The sequence below is a fragment of the Eubalaena glacialis genome, chromosome 3 (genome assembly GCF_028564815.1).
Source record: "Eubalaena glacialis isolate mEubGla1 chromosome 3, mEubGla1.1.hap2.+ XY, whole genome shotgun sequence".
NCBI classification, from domain to species: Eukaryota; Metazoa; Chordata; class Mammalia; order Artiodactyla; family Balaenidae; genus Eubalaena; species Eubalaena glacialis.
In genome coordinates this window covers 5,637,129-5,659,116 of record NC_083718.1, presented here as the reverse complement: position 1 = coordinate 5,659,116, position 21,988 = coordinate 5,637,129, and the positions used below count along the sequence as shown (strand labels likewise).

Genomic DNA, 21,988 nt, shown 5'->3' with positions numbered 1-21,988 from the left:
CCAGCTATAGACAGGCTTCAAAGTGAAAATAGCACAGTCCAAAAATGCCATTTATGTCATTGTGAGGAGTTAGATGCTTCTGAGGCTCATTGAGGACAAAGACATGACCTCGGGGTGGCAGATGCACACCGTGAGCTTTATTGGGGTGCCATGGGGATAGGGGGATGCCAGGAAAGCCCCTCAGAGCAGGAGAACTTTCCAGAGACAGCAGTGCGTGGCTGCACCCAGAGGGGAAAGAAAACAAGGGAGCTCCTGGGGCAGAGGGGACTCAGAAAGGAAGATACACACACATCTGAGGGGTACTCCCAGCACAGCGGGGCGGCTCGGGACAGAAAGTTTGTGAGGCTGTAGCAGCCTGGCGTATTTTAAGGCCACAGGTGTCTGTTTCAGGAGATGTTCATAACTTCCAGAGGAGAGTTCTCTTTCCCTTTCTCTCCTGAGAGGAGAATAGATCAATATGCCAGCTACCCTATAAGAGCTCAAGTCTAATAATGTTGAGGTTCCTTTCCTACGGTGCAAAGCCATTGCATGGGCAGGATAACATCAGGCTGCCTTTGCATCTGGTTCATCGGGGCCTGATGGATGAGGGACACGGGCTCTGAGAACTTGCACTATGGCTGTCGGTAGGCAGTAAACTACATAGTAGCTTATACAGAGAACTAATGTTTCCTGTCACGATGTGTGTGTGTGTGTGTGTGTGTGTGTGTGTGTGTGTGTGTAGATACGTATATATGCTGCCTGCTATTTAGTGCATTACTGTTAGAATATATACTATAGATAGATAGATAGAACTACATATATATATGTATTTTTTACCAAAGACTTGGTGTATTTTATCCAAGAATGGATAGATAAGGAAAATGTAACTAAAATTAATTTTTATTAAATTATTAGTAATGATGTTTTCTATAAGGTCATTTATTTATTAAGACATAATGATTGTTAAATGTTATTGTTGGCTGGTTGTGTGCTTGGGGTTAACAGTAGAAATAAAATTCTGATTTTTTATTTGCCTCAGAGTCCTGTGATAGGCCGGTTTTAGTGAATGCCAGAAGCAAAGGTAAGAACACGTGGTTTAAGCTCAACGACAGGCTGGACTATGAATGCCACGATGGCTATGAGAACCGAGATGGACGCACCACAGGCTCCACAGTGTGTGGTGAAGACGGCTGGTCCCATTTGCCCACATGCCATGGTAAGTGCTTGTTTATCTAGAAAGTAAAAACAATTCTGGATGGGTTTCTTTTTGGTAGGCTTTCTAGAAAGATATTTCCTAAGTAGCAATCGTCAAAATTCAAGGTATGTCCACATAGCTTTAAGAAGCCAAAGTAAAATATGATATAATAACAGATCTTTGCAAAGCACTTAGCCCACTCAGAATAAGGTTGCTTGCATGCCATACACAAATGGATTATCTTAGAGTTTTGGAGGTCCACGTCCTGAAATCAAGGTGTCATGTAAATAAGTTCATTTGTATCTTTTTTTTTTAGATTCCACATATAAGCGATATCACACGATATTTCTCTTTCTCTGTCTGACTTACTTCACTCAGTATGACAATCTCTAGGTCCATCCACGTTGCTACAAATGGCATTATTTCATTCTTCTTAATGGCTGAGTAGTATTCCATTGTACATATGTACCACATATTCTTTATCCATTCTTCTGTTGATGGACATTTAGGTTGCTTCCTTGTCTTGGGTATTGTAAACAGCGCTGCAATGAACATTGAGGTGCATGCATCCTTTCGGACCATGTTTTTCTCCAGATATATGCCCAGGAGTGGGATTACAGAATCATATGGTAGCTCTAGTTTTAGTTTCTTAAGGAAACTCAGAAACAGACTCACAGACTTAGAGAACGAACTTATGGTTACCAGAGGGGAAGGGTGGCGGGAAGGGATAGTTAGGGAGTTTGGGATTGACATGTACACACTGCTGTAGTTAAAATGGATAACCAACAAGGACCTACTGTAGAGCACAGGGAACTCTGCTCAATATTCTGTAACAACCTAATTGGGAAAAGAATTTGAAAAAGAATAGATACATGTATATGTAGAACTGAATCACTTTGCTGTACACCTGAAACTAGCCAACACTGTTAATCAACTATACTCCAATATAAAATAAAAAGTTAAAAAAAAAAGGAATGCTTGCTCTGGTAAGGTGTATGCATTTACGTAAAATGTGTCAAATCAAGGTTCCTTCTGGAAAGAATCTGTCTCCTTGCCTTTTACCACTTCTCCAAGCCATTTACGTTTTTTGGCTCATGGCCGCTTCCTCAAATCACTTCAACCTCTGGTTCTGTTGTCACATTTTCTACTTTGATTCTGACCCTCCTCTCTCTTATAAAGACCTTTGTGATTACGTTGGACCCACCACTGCACAGGTAATTCGGAATAATCTCTCTTTCTCAAGGTCTTTACCTTAATTACATCTGCAAAGTTTGTTTTCCATGTAAGGTAACACATTTGCAAGTTTCAGAGACTAGGATATGGACATCTTTGGGGGCCATTATTCCGTCTACAGCATCATATAATAACTTCACATGAATAAACAAGCTGGAAAATCCTGTATCATCCAAGATCAAGTATTTTCAATGGAACTTTTTTTTCCAATTGGATAAGAAAAATAATGTAAACAATCAATAAAGAATTGTCGTGCAAAATATTGGAATAAAATACAGATACAAGGATGCAAATTTTATAGAAGCTGAGTGAGTTGCATTCCAGAGGGATATGCATAAATAAACTGTTATTAAACCATTAAATTGCCAATAACAATACATAAAACTGGGTAGATAATTTAGATAATAGATAATAGATTTAGATAATAGATAATAGATTTAGATAATATTTCTGAGATTTTTAATTAGAAAATATCTCGTTGCACTTTTTTGATGTGTGCCTGATCTATTGAGAATGTTTATTTTGTCTTGATTGTCATTTATATTTTCACATGTGAATTTCAATATATTATTTTATAAATGAATCTTTAATGACAGAATGTCACATGAGAAAGATACACACATATATTCATTTATACATCCATTTCTAATTGAATCAGAAGGTATTCATAATGTTTTAGTTTTTACAAACATACTAGGTTGACCTGAAATAAATGGACTGTCAGTTATTTCTCCAGCAATGAGTTTATTTGGGATCAGCAGAGAATTGCAGCTTGGGGTCTGCAACCATGAAGAGCCACGTGCAAGTCCCTGCATGGCAAGGGAAGGAGACCTCTGCTACAGAGCAGAAAAGGAAGTCAGGAGGACTATGTAAACAATGGCTTTTCATTGGCTGAGTCCTTGCAGGAAAGAAGAGTCTTTCTTCTTCCTGTTGGGCTCTGTTACGATCACAGGGTGTGAGAGCTCCCCCTTCTGGTCTCCTGACTTTATTGAATTGAGGTTTCTGTTAATTTTTTACAAGTGATACAGTTGGGTATAATGGAAAGATTCAGAAATCTAGAGACAACCGAGCCACGTGTTTTTGATATTTAGTTCCTTGTTTATAAAATTAAGAATTGCTTTTTAATGCTCCCTCCTACTTAAAATTTCTATGTCTTATTCAAGCATTCCAGTTATCTACTTTCTAAACATAACTATCATTTTTAATGAGAAAATGTAATTAAATACATTGTGCTTTAATTTTTATTACTGGAAAGAAGGCTTTTCATGTGCTTTGAGTGTGAAAATTATTCCTATTCTATTTTATAAACAACTTATAAAAGTTATTAATTTTTTATTGTTAACTAAACAAAGTGAATAATTTATTTTATAAGTAACTTCTCAGAACTTGTCTATTACAGTCCTGAAGAGATTGTCATACAAATTTTACCTTGCTACTCAATTTCCTAATTTTTCTAAGGGGTCTTACACATATTTGCTGGATGCAAATATTTTTTTAAAGGCAAGAATATATGCTGCTCTGTATATGAAGCCCCCTGAATCTTATTTTTATATAGCAGATGTTAAATTCATTTTTGCAATGATTATTTCACATATATTCATTTACTTTAATTTTATCTTTAGAAATAGAATGTCATCTTCCATTTTTGGAAGCAAATGTAGATGCTCATCCAAAACAAGAAAAATACAAAGTTGGAGACGTGTTGAAATTCTCCTGCAAACAAAGACTTAGAAGAGTTGGGCCGGATTCAGTTCAATGTTACCAATTTGGATGGTCACCTAATTTTCCAACATGCAAAGGTCAATATTTATTTTAGAATTGATGAAACAAGAATTAGATTTTTATATTAAATCTATGTATTTTATTGACTCATATCTGTAATTGACAAACCGCAAAAAATGTCAAAGGTGGTATTTTAACTGAGAAGGAGGAGGGGTGATAGGCCATAGTAATTGAGCTGCATAGATTATTTAATTTTTTTTTTATCAAGGGGTAATTCTACCTCTGTGGTTTGAAATATATAATGGGATTTTATAGATCAAAATATAGTGGCTGGGATTAAGAAGTGCTACGGTGTTTTCCCCTTAATCTCTTTAAAAAAAATATACTTTAAAAAATATTGCGTGGGCCTTGATATATTTCTATTAAATAATTAAGAAAATAATCAAATCATTGTAAATATGGGTTATTCAATTTAAAACAATGATAATTTGTGACTTGCTTCAGTTGACATTATTTGATCAAATTGTTTTAGGTGTTTATAGATATTACTTAATAAAAACTATAATTGTATGTGTATATCATACCACACATTTGATATTTATTAACTTTTGTATAATATACAGATTATTGACCTACTTTAAAATCTCTAAGGGTGCAACTTAATAGCCTGGCTATGTAATAAATAACCTGCAAAATATTGTGGGTAGGGGAAAACCAGGATATTTGGATTTAGAAAGAATATAAGATTGTACTAAAAAATTATTGCTAGTTTGAAGAAATGTAATAAGATGTTTTATGAATGTAGGTAAATGTCCTTATTTCTTAGATAGATATTACAAAGAATTTAGAAGTAAAATCTCACTGTATCATTTATTTTAAATTACTTCACAAAAAAATAAGCAAATTGGGCAAAATGTAATATTTATATACATAGATGATCAATATATGTGTTTATTATGCATTTTTCTTCGTTAATTCGTTCAAAATTATTCATACTAAAATGTCAAAATTTGAGAAAAATAATAGTCAACAAACTATATACACAGTAAAAACAAACCTGAAAAAAAATAGGAATGTAGTATAAATGTAATTTAGTTCCAGATCAACCAAAATAGTAACTCCACATTTTGCCATATTTATAAGACCATTTAAGCATTATTTACACAGTTTATTTTATTATAGGGCAAGTACAGTCATGTGGTCAACCTCCTCAACTCCCCAATGGGAAAATCAAGGACATAAAACAAGAAAAGTATGAACACGGTGAAATGGTGGAATATGATTGCAATCCTAATTTTCTAATGAAGGGACCTAAGAAAATACAATGTATGGATGGAGAATGGACAACTTTGCCCACCTGTGTTGGTAAATAGATATTTATGTTTAAACAGAAGAGTTACTTTTACTTTGTACTTATATATAAATACATATGTAAAAAGATTTAAAATATTTTAAAGCTAAGCATATCTTTTATGATGTTTTCTTAGAACCAGGGAAAACATGTGGATTTATACCTGAACTTGAGAATGGCTTTGGCCAGCCCTCTGTCCCTCCCTATCGACATGGAGTTTCAGTGGTGTTGAATTGCAGAAATACATATACAGTGATTGGAAATAATACAATTACGTGTATTGATGGAATGTGGACTGAGCTTCCTAAGTGTGTTGGTGAGAATGCATTTCTCAATTTTATATGTGATTGTTTATAACTTTTTAAATCAATAAATATATTTATAGCAGCACATGCTGGTGCCCACCAGGTATTAAATTGTTAGGATGTAAGACACTTGTTGTTTCCTCCTTATTACTTAATAAACTGAATGGTTAAGGATTTCCTTTGATCTATGGATACTGTGAAAAATTACTGAGACACTAAGGGCTCTGTGAATCAAGAACATTTGGACCTCTGCTTTTTTTTTTTTTTTTTTTTGGCCGTGCCAGATGGGATCTTAGTTCCCCAACCAGGGACCGAACCCATGCCCCCTGCATTGGGAGCACGGGTCCAGTGGTTAAGACTCCGTGCTCCCAATGCAGGGGGCTTGTTTATACGTTTCCTCCACAGAAGTCATAAGATTTATTCCAGGTTTTTCTATCGGTCTATCTGCCTTGTGCTCTGCTCTTTCCCCTTGCATTCCAGCAGTCCTTGGACTTCCAGTCATAATGCGTAAGTATTTGCCAGTTTTTTCCTGATAAGGTCAGATACTGGCCTTCTTTGTCCCATTTCCAGCAACCCCAATATATTAAAGCCTTTAATTTTGAGCTTTAAAAACTAGCAAGACTCTCTGCTGCTGTTCTTCTTCCAGATTCTAAAGTAGACAACCCAGAGCCACTCCTTTTCCCCATCTCCTAGACTTTTGGATCATCAACTGACGTACTTCTGGGGATGAAAAGTTTAGCTGTTGCACCCCTTTGAGCCTGGCAGACACCTGGTCACTGGCAGTCTGATGACTCACTGGGAGGAAATGTCTCCCACCCCCAGGAAGGTGTAAACTGTTCATGGTCACCGATCGTAGAAGGAGGATGCAGACATCCAATCACCAGCATCACATGCTGTACATTTAAAATAGGAATTGTTGGAGAAAAACCACTTATCAGCAGAGAAGTAGCAGAACCCTCCATGTCTCATTATCCCATCCTTTGACACACTAAGGGGAAGATTCCATAACCATCTATATATTTGTGGACAAAAGGGGAGAGATGTAACAATAAAAACCACCTCAACAAGCAGGAGCCTATTGGAAATGCATGTTTGGAGGGTGGATAGTGTTATCAGGGAAATTCTTCCTGGAGCATGGGATGCTGGGTCTTTGCTAAGCTTCTGAAATGTGGGAGTGATTGAACTTCAAAGAACATCCAGATTTATCTCTCCTTATTAATACTATACTCCCACAGACATACTTGTGCATCACCTCTTTTTATTATTTAAATGCTTTGAAAATATTTCTTTAACATGATTTAGTGGATACCTTTTCACGCCTTTAAGCATTAGGCTGAATATAACTCCATAAGGACTGTCCTTCAGTCAAAACCCTGGACCCGAGGAATCCATCTTGCACTCTCATTTCTCAAAAGACTTTCTGACATATTTTTTGTCATTCAAAGACAGGATACAGTTTTTTGCTTTCTTTTTCATTTTTTTGACAGCACAGCCTACCTCATGTAATGAAATGAAGAATAATTTTGTAGGATATTGCTTAAACGCATCAAGCATAATTTAATGATACCATAAGTATTTCAGATATTTTATTGAGGTGATTGCTTAGTTTCTGTTTAATAGTCTTATCTTGTATGGATATTTTCCTTTTTGATAGCAACAAACCAACTTAAGAGGTGTGAAAAACCAAGGCTTTATGCAAGAGGACTGTTAAATTCATATATACATGAATTTAATCATAATGCCAAAATAAATTACAAATGTACTGGGAAGGATACATACATACAAACAGTCTGCATCAACGGGAAATGGGACCCTGAACCAGACTGCATAGGTAAGATTTGTTTGAAAGATTTTGTAGATTCTTTGCTTCTTCACCAGAAAAATTCTCTTGAAATTGACATGCTTTTAAATTAAATTATTTACTGTGACATATAATTTTAAAATTGAAGATAAGTTAGAAACCACTCATAACACTGTTTCCAGACAAACATTATCCTTTAAGAACCCTGGATTTCTGGTCAAGATGATGTAGTAATGCCATTTTTACCCTATTACAGTCTCTCTAAGCCATTAAAAAAAAAAAAAACCTGTAAAAATAGAGCAAAAAGTCAATCTTCAATGACATTAGGAAACAACTAAAACCCAAATTACACACTGTGATGGATAATTGACATATATTGTGAATTCTGGACCAGAAGTCCAGAAAGTAGGCTGGGAAGAAAAAAGTACCTGATGTAAAAATTATTTCCATAAGAATAAGTTTCACATTCTTTGAAGGCCTATTTTCAAATCATTTAACTTGAATAATAAGGTTATAAATCACAATTATAAATGGACACTGTATTAGATTAAAATAAACCAGGTAAAAAGACAGAGAGCTAACAGAGAAACGGCAGCAAGATAGAGAAAATGGAGAGGGTGGATTACAGACTCCTTGTCAGCAAAGTAAGAAGCCAGAAGAAAACAGAGCGATTTCTTCAAAGTGCTTAAGAAAGTAATTGGTGACCAATTTTTCTATATACCAATATTATCCATTAATGATTACAAAATAAAGAAAATTTCAAACATAGGACAGACTAAGAGAATTTACCACTCAAAGACATACTTTGAAAGAGATCATATAAAATATATATGATGAAATAGTAACTCTTAACAAAAGAATGTGATAGCATTAGAAATTGTGAGGTGGAAAGTAATTGGAATATATTATTAAATTTAAATAAAGAATGATTTCAAGCAGATAAGGTAACTATAATTTGTTTAAAACAACTAAAATGTTTTCATTTTTATTAAATATTTTTTCAACATATTTTTATTTTTATATATGGAAGTGAATGTTGTTCTGAGAGTTTCAAGAATTTCAAAGCCTTTTATGTGCCCATGGAATGTTTACTTAAATTAACCAGTTATTTTTCACTGTTACATTTCCAATATTAAACACTATAGATCACTTTCATAACCACAAAGAAACAATATTTAAAAGTAATAATGAAATTTGTCTACTCCCCTAGCCTTCGTTTTGTGAAATAATTCACTTCCAAATAACCTAATGAGATAGTATTTAAAATACTAAATTTTAAAATACTAAAATATTTTAAAAATACTAAAATACTAAATTTATATTATAATTATAAAAGCACATAGTAAAACCTATGAGGTGCGCAGTAACCAAAATTTAGAGTGACATTCACAGGCTTAAATGCACATTATTTCTGGAAAAAATAAACTTGTATATATACATATATTTATCTAATATATATATATTAGATAAATATATAGCTAGGGGAAAATGTACATTCCAGATATTAAGAGGAAAAAGAAATAATAAAAGTAAAAGCAGAAGTGAATGAAATAGACTATTTTACTTACAGCTGATCCATTAAGTAAAACTAATTCTTGAAAAGATTAAGCAGATCTAACGAATTTTACTCTAATCAAGAAGAATGGTGGGCAGTCTGAAAAAAAGCATTCTGCAACCAAAAAGTAGGTGAAAATACAAATATAGGAAAATATGAGAATACAATTTTTAAAATAAAGAAATTTAGGGAATTCCCTGGTGGTCCAGTAGTTAGGACCACCAGCTGTCACTGCCGAGGACCTGGCTTCAATCCCAGGTCCGGGAACTAAGATCCCGCAAGCTGCATGGCACGGCCAAAAAATTTTTAAAAATTTAAAAAATTTTTTAAATAAAATAAAAGTAAAATAAAGAAATGTAAAACATCACTGAAAAGGAAAATACCATAGGACATTTATAGATTCTTGGGAGAATGCTTTTTCTGAAGATCTCCCTTGACATGGGTTAGTTACCTTTTAAAAGCTCTGCCAGCCCTGGATTTCACGTCCATTTCTCTGCTGACCTTATCTCACTCCCCACAGCTGACTTTCCAGGTAGAGGCCTCCCCACGGGTACCATTCTAGCCACTGAGATTTAGTAATGGGTGATGTCACCAGAGCAGCCATGTCTTCAGATGTTTTATCAGTCAGACCACTTTGGTTAATCTTTTGCGTGTGTGTGTGTTCCTCCATTTTTTAAAAAAATTGAAGTATAGTTGACATATAATACTATATTTGTTTCAGGTGTACAACAGAGTGATTCAATATTTTTATAGATTATACTCCATATAAAATTATTGTAAAATATTGGCTATATTCCCTGTGCTGTACATCACATTCTTGTATCTTATTTTTATTTTATACTTAACAGTTTGTACCTCTTAATCCTTTTCCCCTATCTTGTCCCTCCCCCCAGTCCCCTCCCCACTCGTAACCACTAGTTTGTTCTCTGTATCTGTGAGTCTGCTTCTGTGTGTTATATTCCTTTGCTTGTTTTATTTTTTAGATTCCACACATAAGTGAAAACGTACAGTATTTGTCTTTCTCTGTCTGACTTATTTCACTTAGCATTATACCCTCCAAATCCATCCATGTTGTTGCAAATGGCAAAAATTTCATTCTTTTTTATGGCTGAGTAGTATTTCATTGTATATATATACCACATCTTCTTTATCCATTCCTCTATTGATGGGTACTTAGGCTGCTTCCACATCTTGGCTATTGTAAATAATGCCGCTGTGATCATAGTGGAGCATATATCTTTTTTCAAATTAGTGTTTTTGTTTTCTTCAAGTATATACCCAGCAGTGGAATTGCTGAATCATATGGTAGTTCTATTTTTAGTTTTTGGAGGAACTTCCATGCTGTTTTCCATAGTGGCTGCACCAGTTTATGTTCCCACACTTCAGTTAATCTTAAGTGTGAGTCAGGGACAATTCCCTGTACCATCAATTCCATGGGGAAAGTGGTGGTCTAGAAGCTTCCTACTTTCACTTAGCTTAAGATGAATGGGAGTTTCCCCTACTCTCCCCTATGATATAACATACAGACAGCATTTTTTAAAGAAACCTTCACTACTGGCCCCCAAAAACTCATTTCTTTACCCTCCTATGCTTATAGTAGTATTTTAAGGCTTGTAGAGCACGTTTTATAATCTCTTGACATATCTTTTAAAAGTTGTTTGTCATCTTACTTTAAATCTTGGGATAATTGAACTTGAAAGACCAGGCAAAGGAAATAAGAAAATTAATTATTTTAATGCTCTGCTTTGTATGTACAAATACAAACGGATCTCAGAACACAATATTTCAGGAAAAAAGCAAGCTTCCCCATTATATGCTATAACATAGCTCTTATGGATGCCAAAAACAAACAATTCACAGACACTAAAAATATGTTAAATATGGATTCACAAGTATGTGTTTAGAAAATAAGAACTGTAGTTACACATATGTGAAGGGGTAGAAGGAAAAATAATGAAACTAAGTATGCCACAAGAGTAACTTTATTTTAGCTGTAAAATTTAGGGGTTTTTGTTAAGAAAAGAAAGAAGAGACTGTTACTTACACCCTAAAACCAAGAGAAATCAAGATAAACTATAAAATAATAGGTTTGTAAAAGAAGTCCATCAGAGAGCTAAGAACACAGAGAACCCTAATGAATGAAATTCCAGGAAGTAATGTCTCTCCAAGGAAAAAGAAAAAGTCACATCACTGTTTTCATCCTTCTTGGAACAGTGAGAGGTTAAGAAAGCCACCAGATACATGGATATAAATAAAATAGCAGAACTTTCAGAGAAGGTTTACAGGTGGTGTGAAAGTTGGCATGACTGTTAAATTTTCTGGGAGCCCCGAAACAAAAAACATCTCTCAATCTTTTCCAAGGGCCCTGCTAAAATCTGAGCTTAGGGCAGGAAAACTGAGATAAAGCATCCAGAAACTCTCTCTCCCGAACTTCAATGTTGAGATGAAGTCAGGATGCCTGTCTTTCTTCCTCCTGAGTTCCCTTTCCATATTCTATTCCTTGGTCATTCCTTCACCTTGACAAGATCTACACAAAATCTTGGGGAAAAGCGGTTGGAATTATTGGTCCAATGGGGCCTGGAAATCCCAGGGATTTTTGTGTAAATTTGTCCACTTCCTGACAGCTCTTTTCTCCTCTCTACCTTCCCCATTCCCTCATCTCCATTTGAGGAAAAAAGGTAGTGTTTGCCAAATGACAAAAACAAAATATCCTGCCACTCTCATTCTGCAGGAAATGCCTTACGTTGGTCTGAGAGAGCCACTCAAGTGACTCTGGAATAAACCATATCTGCCTAAATGAAGCAGCAACAGGCTTTGTTTTTTCTAATTCTACCCCAGTCGTACTTCACTATTAAGCCTATTCTCATATCACATACATTAATATCTATCCTGCATTGTTCATTTAACGTTAGAACCGAAATGTGTTTACATATTGTATAAAGCTGTACATAATGTTCCATTCCTCCATTGTTGTCAGATTACTGATAATTTTAATACTTTAAAATGCTATAAAATTTACAAGAACACATTTATTGACAGTGGTATTTAGAATCTCCAAATATTCAATATGAGCTAGATGAAAAACTATAAAAATTTGATTTATTGCATCAAATTGATTTTCATAAAGGTTGTACTTGCAGTTAGTAAAATTATACTCCTAGAATGAGGTTAAAAAAAAAAATGAGGAGGAGTTTCTTTTTTTAATAATAATTGGGCATTTTCTTTTTCTTTTTTCTTTTGTATTTTTGGTCACGCCATGCGGCCTGCGGGGATCTTAGTTCCCCGACGAGGGATTGAACCCGGAGCCCTGGCAGTGAAAGTACCGAGTCCTACCCACTGAACCACCAGGGAATCCCCGAGGAGGAGTTCTTGAAAGTTGAAAGAGTCGGATAACAATTTTGAGAAGAGTGGTGGTGGTAGGTGGAGAGAGACGGGGAAATTTGTCACACAAGCTGCCAGATTTGTTCTAAAGAAAGACAATAAAGTTCTTTATTTTACAAATCAGGAATACAAAGCCCCAAGAAGTTACTTGGTCAAAGTCAAGATGGGAACCTGTTTCTGGGTTCCTCTATCAGTTCAGTCTCGACTAGACTACCTACACTAGGTTGAAATTTCCAACCACATTGCCCCTAATTCTGTAAGGCAAGTAAGTTGCACAACTGAGATCATCATGTACAATTCTTTTTACCTGAAATATAACAGCAATGATATTTGTATGGTATCTGAACATCTAACATGATTAGCTGGGACTTTATTTACCCTTTTTTTTTAATCATGATTTATATGTTTGAGATTATAGACGACATCAACCTCCCCACTTCCCTGCACTGGGACCTCTAAGAGGTTGTCTGCATGTGATTGCCAACCCAAGATCAGCAGCGCAGGCTTGATGCTCATTTAAAAGTTTTGACGATACCCAATAAGTATTCATCCCTGTGACTTTTTATTTAAATAAAAATATTTGAACAACTAAACAGAAACGAATTAATGTCAATACAAAATACCTAAACAAAGAGGAAAGGAAACATCTAAGTAGGAAATCTTCTACATAATAAATGAGGTAATAAACTGATTCATCTCTCTATTGAATGAGTCTGAAATCCTCTTTTCATGTGCTCTCCAGAGCTTGTCCTCAAGCTTATGAGACAAACCTTGTGAATCAAAAATGTACAATAACAATAACACCAGGCAAATCCTTATCTTCTTTTGCAGAGTTAGTTACTGAACCAAAACAGACTATAAAAGACTTGGTCCTATTAAAGTTTGACTAGAAAAATGATGCAACTGGAATCAAATTCTTTCAATTCACATATTTCTTAAGCCAATAAATAAACAGGGCAAATCCCATAGAGTATAGGAAAATGCATGAATGGACCCAGCTCCCAGATACCTCTCTAGTTTTTTCATAGAAACAGCTTTTGTTGAGAAAATTTGCACTATAGAATGCTAGTGTGCCTTCCTTCCCTTGAAAAAATAAACCAAAATCCAATGTAAAATTCAGATAATATGCATGCTTTGGCTTAATTGATACTGACCTTTGGTTTTACTCATATCTAATACTTTCTTTGTAATAGTTTTGAAGGGAGTGGGAATTCCCTGGCTCCCTGGCGGTCCAGTGGTTAGGACTCCATGCTTTCACGGCCGAAGGCGCGGGTTCAATCCCTGGTTGGGGAACTAAGATCCCGCAAGCTGTGCGGTGGGGCTGAGAGAAAAGAAAATTTTGAAGGGAAGTTGCCACTAGACAGCAGCCGCTGCCCTTGGCGGGGGGGGCAGGGAGGGGAGGAGATGAGCTGAAAGAAAACACTGCTACGAGCCTTGGTCAGGTTGTGCGCCTGTGGCTCAGACCATGATGCTCTGGCATCAAGGTGATTATTTAAAGTGTTTCCCTAAGAACAAGCCAAGCAACCAAAAAGAAGTTAATTCCTAGTCAAATAGAGGCATTCGAATTACATCCATCAGCAAGCATTGTTCTGTTTAGAAGAAAATGCAAATCATGAAAATCTTTTATTGTGATCAAAGGTTAGGTTGTAAGGGGAAGTCTTAGTTGATTCTATCATTACTGTTCTTATTTATATATATTTTTTGGTTCTAACTTGTTTGAATCACATGTGCATAACTTTTTTGAATGATATGGGTTAGCTAGAAAAAGATTAAAAGGGTTAATTTGAAAATTATACAAGAGTACTGACTGCATAATGAGTAGGAGATGGAACAGGGCACCTGAGAAATTTTAAATCAATTGTTATAACATGAAAGTGCTTTTTTAAACCATAAACTATGTTAACATAAAATACGGTTATTACTATAGCATCATAAATACATACATCCATATACTATGTATGTATATATATATAGAGAGAGAGAGAGAGTGTGTTAGTTATTGGATGTTCCATTATACGGAAATGTTATCTTGTTGAGCTGTTTTTCTTTAGCTTTTATTAATCAAATAATTTAATCTTTCATAGGAAAAAAGAAACAACTCTGTCCACCTCCACCTCAGGTACCTAATGCTCATAATATGCTAACCACAGTGAATTATCAGGAAGGAGAGAAGGTAGCTGTTCTCTGTAAAGAAAACTATGTACTTCGTGAAGCAAAAGAACTTGTGTGTAAAAGTGGACTATGGCAGTCATTACCACACTGTACTGGTTAGTATTTATTTCTAAATAATGTCATTTAAAAAGAGGTTACTGATCCTCTTTACTTTATCTAAAGAATAGGAAAAAAAACTCATGACCTATTTGTTACACAATATTCTGAAGCATTAAATTGTCATCTAGTTACCCAATTCTGTCCATTTTTTAAACTGTTTCTCTAAGAGGTATCTCTGACAGTGATCATAGAAGAAATAGGTTTAAGATATCTACTGGATACCCAATTCTATTAAATATATTTTCTCGATATCCAGCGTAAGATGTGGAACGGGCAATTTGAGAGTGGTCAGGGCTAGGGAATGAATTTGGTAGTTGCTGCTCTAGAGATGATATTAAAGCTTTCGGACTGGATGGGATCACATGAAGAGTTCAAATGTCTAAATAAGAGGAAGATCTGGGCAAGGAGGAGGAGCCAGACAGGTTGTAGGAGAAAAACTAGGGACGGCTGCTAAAATGATTCCAGGACCCTATTGCAATGTGGGGCTGTTACCCCACATTCTACAAGCAAGTGTCTGACACCTGCTCGTCCTCTACAATTCGACTCAATTCTGACACTGTCTACCCAGAGGCAGCATCAGATCTCACAGGTTGAGGACTCAGTCTTACAAGGCTGCTCCCTGTGGCCTCACTTCAGATGCCAGCTGCACGTCCAGGTCGTCACCTGTGCTTCTGACCGACCATGTATAGATTGAAGGTTCCCATGACCCTCTCCTTGGGTTCCATTAATTTGCTAGTGCAGCTCACCAAACTCAGAGAAACATTCTACTTACTAGATGACCATTTTATTATAAAAGGCTATAACTCTGGAACAGCCAGATGGAAGAGATGCACAGGGCAAGGTATGGGGAAAGGGGTGCAGAGCTGCTATGCCCCCTCCAGGGTCATGCCCCCTCCATGCCCCCTCATCCCACATCTCCATGTGTTCACCAACCTGGAAGCTCTCTGAACTCTGTCCTTTCTGGGGGTTTCTGGAGGCTGCATTACATAGGCACAAATGATTAAATCACTGGCCATTGGTGATGGATTTAATCTCCAGCCCCTCCACTCTCCCAGGAGGTCAGGATGAGACTGAAAGTTCCAACCCCCTAATCACGTGGTTGGTTCTCCTGGCAACCAGCCCATCCTTAGGTTACCAAAGGGCTTTCCAAAAATCACTTCATTGACATAACAAAAGGTTCCTTTATTGCTCTCCTTACTTAGGAAATTCCAAGGGTTTCGGGAGCTCTGTGCCAGAAATGAGGAGGAAGACCAAATGTTTGTTTCCTATTATAAATCACAATATCAAAGCTGGTGTCCCAGAAGCAATGCCAACGACATAAGTCAAAAAGACTTATTTTAAAATGTTATTTGACAGGACATCAAACGTGTCAAAGACTGCTTAAAACTGGGCAAGTTGCCTGATAATTGAACAGTGGATTTAGCTACCTGAAAGTCATTGGTGACTTTGCTTTTACCTTATTAAGTTGTGACATTTCCAGCATGTTTCTATGTTGGTTACTGATTCAATAGAGGAGAAATTGATGATACAGAAGAAAGAGGACAATTAATGGAGCAGGGTCTTTGCCTAATTTAAAGGGTGTGGAATCTAGTGCCCACATGAAGGAGTTGGTTTGAGAAAAGAGACAGTAACTCAATGAAACAGGAGATAAAACAAATTATTAGTGATAAGATTATTTATTTGGTCATTCCGTATCTGTAGCTCGCGTGATTATGTAGGGAGATCAATCAGTACATTGGAACGTATTCCAGCCAGTCTTCACATGAAGTTGAAACATTTTTTGACAGAGAAAGAGGCCTATGATATTATTTGGAGTCAAAACAATAAATGCAGAAGAGTATTGTCTACAAGTCATTTCAGTAAAACTAAAAGTTCATGATCATAACTGATAGCTATGTTCTATTTGCATAAAGTAACAGTTGCCCCAGAGAATAGAAATGGGAAGGGAGTCATTTATTTTTACCTTTCCTCTTTAAGTAAACATTTTTATGAGGAAGGGTGAAATAGACCAGAGGTTTACTCACCTGTTCGTCATGCTTTAAACAAAAATGATTCTTAATACTTATATGTCCTTATATATACTTAATACTTATTTTTTGTGTGTTTTACTTTAGGGTGAGAGAAAATGCTGTAATTATTTTTGGTCATCAGGTTGTATGCTAGAAATTCTATAATGAGTTATTTGGACTCTCAGACATCTCATAAGATACTGAAGATATGGAGCTTTGTATTATTCCATTTAAACTATATACTGATTTTTTTCAACACTCGCATGTTATTTTCCAGAGTCCACACAATACTGTGGGCCCCCTCCACCTATTAACGATGGAGACATCACCTCCTTCTCCTTATCAGTATACCCTCCAGGATCGACAGTTGAGTACCGTTGCCAGTCTTTCTATGAGCTTCGGGGGTCCCCGAATGTGACGTGCAGAAACGGACAGTGGTCAGAACCACCCATATGCATAGGTGAGTTTTGCATATTCTTCCAGAGTCTGAGATTTGATATTTATAGAATTTTCATCACTAATTTTGTAGGATAATTTTTACTTAAATTTCATTCAGCCGAAAACTTGTCTAGCAAGTATAGACATATAACAGAAAATTTTGAAAAATCTGCTTTAAACAGAGTGGAAAAAGTTTCTTTAAAAACTATAAATCAATTTTTGGGACTTCCCTGGTGGTCCAGTTGTTAAGACTCTGTGCTCCCAATGCAGGGGCCCAGGTTCAATCCCTGGTCAGGGAACTAGATCCCACGTGCCACAACTAAGACCTGGGGCAGCCAAATAAATAAATAAATAAATAAATAATTTAAAAAATTTTTTAAATAAAAACTATAAATCAATTTTTAAGAGGCCTAAGTATGCTAAGGTGCATTATAAAACTCCCTGAACATCCAAAGTTACTTAACCGCAGGATATAGTCTCACGCCACTAAGCATTTTCACGTTATAAACATCTGAGGGTTTTTTGCAGAGACCATTTGTGAAAGATTGGTCCAGGAGTTGTCCTTTATCGGTAGATAAGATTCTACTTGTAAACCTGAAGGCTCTTCCTGGTAGAGCTCTCGGCAGACTGTTACTGACCTGGTTTTCTACTTGCATGTTGCCAGGAGTTGTGACAAGGAAAGTAGAGAAACTGGAGGGGCTAACAAGTCATGTCCCAAATCTGCACGTTCCCTTCTTTTCACTCTATCTTCTTCATCTACACCAGGCCACCGATACACATATTCATCACCCCCAAACCATGGGAATCTTGTAGCATTAAGGGCAAATAAACATAGTTGACACTATGAAAAGGAGAGTCACAGGCAGGGTTTAACAGGGACTTCACTGGTCTCACAAACTGAAAGGGACAAAATATAAGGGAATGGGTCTCAATAACAATGGCAACACCAGTAACAGCATGAACACCAGCTTATTCCAGGCTAAGTGAGGGAAAGCTAGGACTTCATAAAGTCCTTCTGTTTTCTGTTCCCAAGAAGGACACCACATTAATAAGGACATGTTCTTGCAACAGTTCTCAATCCTGCCAACTCCTCACTCCTCAGGGCTAGACCAGATGCTCCTTGAATTCTTGGGACTTTATCACTCTGACTCTGCCACATTCTCTCGCCTTCTGTAATCACTAATGATCTCAGTGCTGCTATGATGTGCACTGTTCCTTAGGCTATTAGCCACTCGTATGCAAGTCCCTTTTCCTAGGATGTCATTACAGTAATGTGGGAACCAAACTCAGAAAGTGTTGAATTAGAATATGGCAAAAGTATCATCTGCAGTTTTGCTAGAGCAAAGAAGAGCTAGGATTCAAAGGTAACTTCTAGGATTTAAGTGAGAGTAACTGATAGGTAGATGAAGATGCCATTACCTAAGATACTAAATGCAGCAAAATTTTAGATAGTATGAGGTTTGAAATTAGGTAGACATTATCATGGGCAGAGGCATTAAAATTGATTTCCAGGAGAGAGGTAAGACCAAAGTTACAACCTAAAAAGTGTATGCCATGTAGACGAACAGAGTTTGCAGGAAGGGCATTCTAGCAAGGAGAAACAATGCTTTGAAGAACAATAAAATACCTCATCATAGTCATGTAGACTATTCAAGGAAAATGATCTAATAGCTTTCCTTAGACTAGAAGATTCAAGATAGACAACTCTGGAGAAACAATTTTTTCTAAAGCCAGATCTAGACTTCTTTGGATGCTTCACAATTACTGAGTGTGGTTGGGAGCCATTAAAATTTTAATCAGTTTTCTGATGCAGTGTTTTAAAGGATCAGTTCACTAAGACCATGTGGTTATATAAGAATGAGAAGAAATACTTTAAAGAGATTGCTTGGACAGATTTGGGTCTTGACTTGTAAGCAAGGAAATACAGACCAAAAGAAAGAGGAGTTAAACTTCAAAAATCCTCAATGACTTATGGGGGGGAATTCTCAGGTCTTTCACATGTAATAATTCCTAGAAATAACAGAAACTCATCAGAAAAATATGCAAACTACATAAACAAAAAAATGAAAAACATGGCAACATGAAAAATGCTCATCCACACGAAAGTAAAATTTTAATGAAGTGGCAATGTTCAGTGAGGCAAAAGGGGGAATAAAAGAACAATACGAAGGCTTGGCAAGGGTGTGGGGAGTTAAGTACTCTCGTACTCTCTTAATGAAATTATGAAGTGGGCCAAACTCTTTGAAGAACAGTTTGGGAATAAGCCTCAACATTTAAAAACACACATCCTTTGACATCATTATTTTATTTCTGGAAGACTAGTCTATACACGTACTCTTGCGACGGTAAAAGAATCTGTACAAGGATATTCTTTTGCCACATTGTCTGTCATAGCAAGAAATGGAAACTACATAATTCCTATCAATAGTCTTATGGAATTGGTATTATTAACAACCTGTGTGTATCCATGAAGAAATGGAGACACCATCTGCAGCAGCGTGGATGGACTTAGAGGTGGTCATACTAAGTGAAGTGAGTAAGAAAGACAAAAAATATCATACGATATCGCCTGTCTGTGGACTCTAAAATAGGACACAAATGAACTTCTCTATGAAACAGAGACAGAATCACAGACATAGAGAACAGAGTGGTGGTTGCCAAGGGGAGGGGGGATGGGAGAGGGATGGAGTGGGAGGTTGAGATTAGCAGATGTAAGCTATTATACATAGAATGGATAAACAATAAGGTCCTACTGTACAGCACAGAGAACTATATCCTGTGATAAACCATAATGGAAAAGAATATATAAAAAAAGAATTATAGATATGTACAACTGAATCACTTTGCCATACAGCAGAAATTAACACAACATGGTAAATCAACTGTACTTCAATCAAAAAATTCGATTAAAAAAAAGAAACGGAGACACAGAAAGCCTTGATATTTAATTCAAGCTGCTTGGCAAGTATCTGGCAGTTAGGATTCCGACACAGCAATCTGGCTCCAAATTCCATACATTTAAGCCCTACGCTGTGGTGGCCTCTCACATCCATTGATAGAAACGTCAGGGAGATAGAGGTCAGCCTCTCCTTAGCAGTACAAGGACTGGTCTGTCATACGGCATCAGGAAAATACTTGGCAATGTATCTTAGGGTCTCCTGGGCACAGGTAAATCTAGGTACAAAAAGAAGTTCCTTATGGTTGCCACTTCCTAGGATGGCTCCTTAAATTAAACGCTGGGCTTTTTTCAGCATCTCTGGACAATTCCTAGATGAGGGATTATAGGCTGTGGAGAACACACTGCTTAGCTGTGCCAGAGTGAGTTATCTACTCAGGGAAATGCGATCTCTTCAAATGGCTAATTTCAAAAAGAATCAGTGGAGTCAGTGATCATGCAGGAAGGTAACATTGCTTTTCCACAGAAATCAAGGGTTCACCAAAGATGATGACATTGTGGAAAAGAAGCTCCAAACAAGCAACATAAAAGCTGGTAGAATTTTTTGTCCCATTGATAAAGAGTTATCTTCAAGAATATGTTAAGTGAATATTCAAAGAGATAATGGGTTTTTAGATGTATTGTGTCTTCTCCAGCTCACGTTCCATACTGTGTATCTGACAGGAAGAAAACTTTTTATGATAATATATGGAAAGAGGTTAATGCATTTGCAGTGTTCACACCGTGCACATTGTAGAAACTGTAAATGTAAAAGAATCTTGAGTTAGGAAAGGAGGGTAAATAGCACTGACCCAAATAGATTTTAATTTAACCCTATTTGGTATCCGGTTTTTAGGCAGGTAAAGCACAGGCTCTAAAATCATACCGACGGGGTCCATATTCTGGCTCAAAACACTCATTAAATTATGTGAATTTGGAAAAATTCATTCAACTTCTCTGAGCCTCCATCTCCTCCTGGGTAGCCCAGGGAAATAATGCAGTGTTAAGAGATGATGCAAAGAAAATGCTAATAACAGTGCCTGGCACAACTCAATAAATATTAACTTTTAATATCCTTTTATAATTTTATTTATTTCCAAATTTTCTTAAATGAAATTTCACCATTCTTGGATAGGGAAAGATATATTATTAATAATTTATTTTATTTTATTATTTTTTTCTTTCAGATGCATGTGTCATATCTGAAGATAACATGAACAAAAATAACATACAGTTAAAATGGAGAAAAACCCAAAAAATATATGCAAGGACAGGCGATATCGTTGAATTTGAATGTAAACGGCCACATAAAGCGAGAACATCTATACAATCATTTCGAGCCGTCTGTCAGGAAGGGAAATTTCAATATCCTACGTGTGAATGAAACAAGCATAGCTTCCCTGGATGTACTCTTAAAAGTAATCTTACAGGTAAGCTGTAAATATTTGTTATGTAGTCAATTCTATATTGTCTTTTACTTTCAAGGATGGTTTATCGTAGTTTTAATTAGAACTCTGGATTTCCAGAGGTTCTTAAATGTTTAAGCTGAGAAACCGATGCTTCATTTATTAGGAGGACCATTTATACCTGGGCACATCACCGTCCTGGGTCTCCCACTCCTATAATATACACAGAAACGTACCCACATTCAGCATTTAATTCTAGTACCCTCTTCTCATTGTCTGAAATTTATAAGATAACTTCGAGGGTTTCTGAGTCAACTCTATTTCAGAGGAAATGGAGTTGTTAGGGTAATCTCTCTCTTTGTATTACTATCATTTCATAAAAATACAAACACCGTCACCTCTTATGT

General features: G+C 36.3%; 1 protein-coding gene across 1 annotated transcript in view; it reads left to right on the top strand.

The window, feature by feature from the left end:
• Nucleotides 1-21,559, top strand: part of CFHR5 (complement factor H related 5) — a 32,289-nt gene extending 10,730 nt beyond the window's left edge. Inside the window, exons 4-10 of the mRNA XM_061187276.1 lie at nt 4,030-4,206; nt 5,312-5,494; nt 5,617-5,796; nt 7,440-7,616; nt 14,607-14,789; nt 17,080-17,262; nt 21,363-21,559. Coding sequence (XP_061043259.1) covers nt 4,030-4,206; nt 5,312-5,494; nt 5,617-5,796; nt 7,440-7,616; nt 14,607-14,789; nt 17,080-17,262; nt 21,363-21,559 — 1,280 coding nt within the window. The remainder of the gene's footprint in view (nt 1-4,029; nt 4,207-5,311; nt 5,495-5,616; nt 5,797-7,439; nt 7,617-14,606; nt 14,790-17,079; nt 17,263-21,362) is intronic.
• Nucleotides 21,560-21,988: the final 429 nt, after the last annotated feature.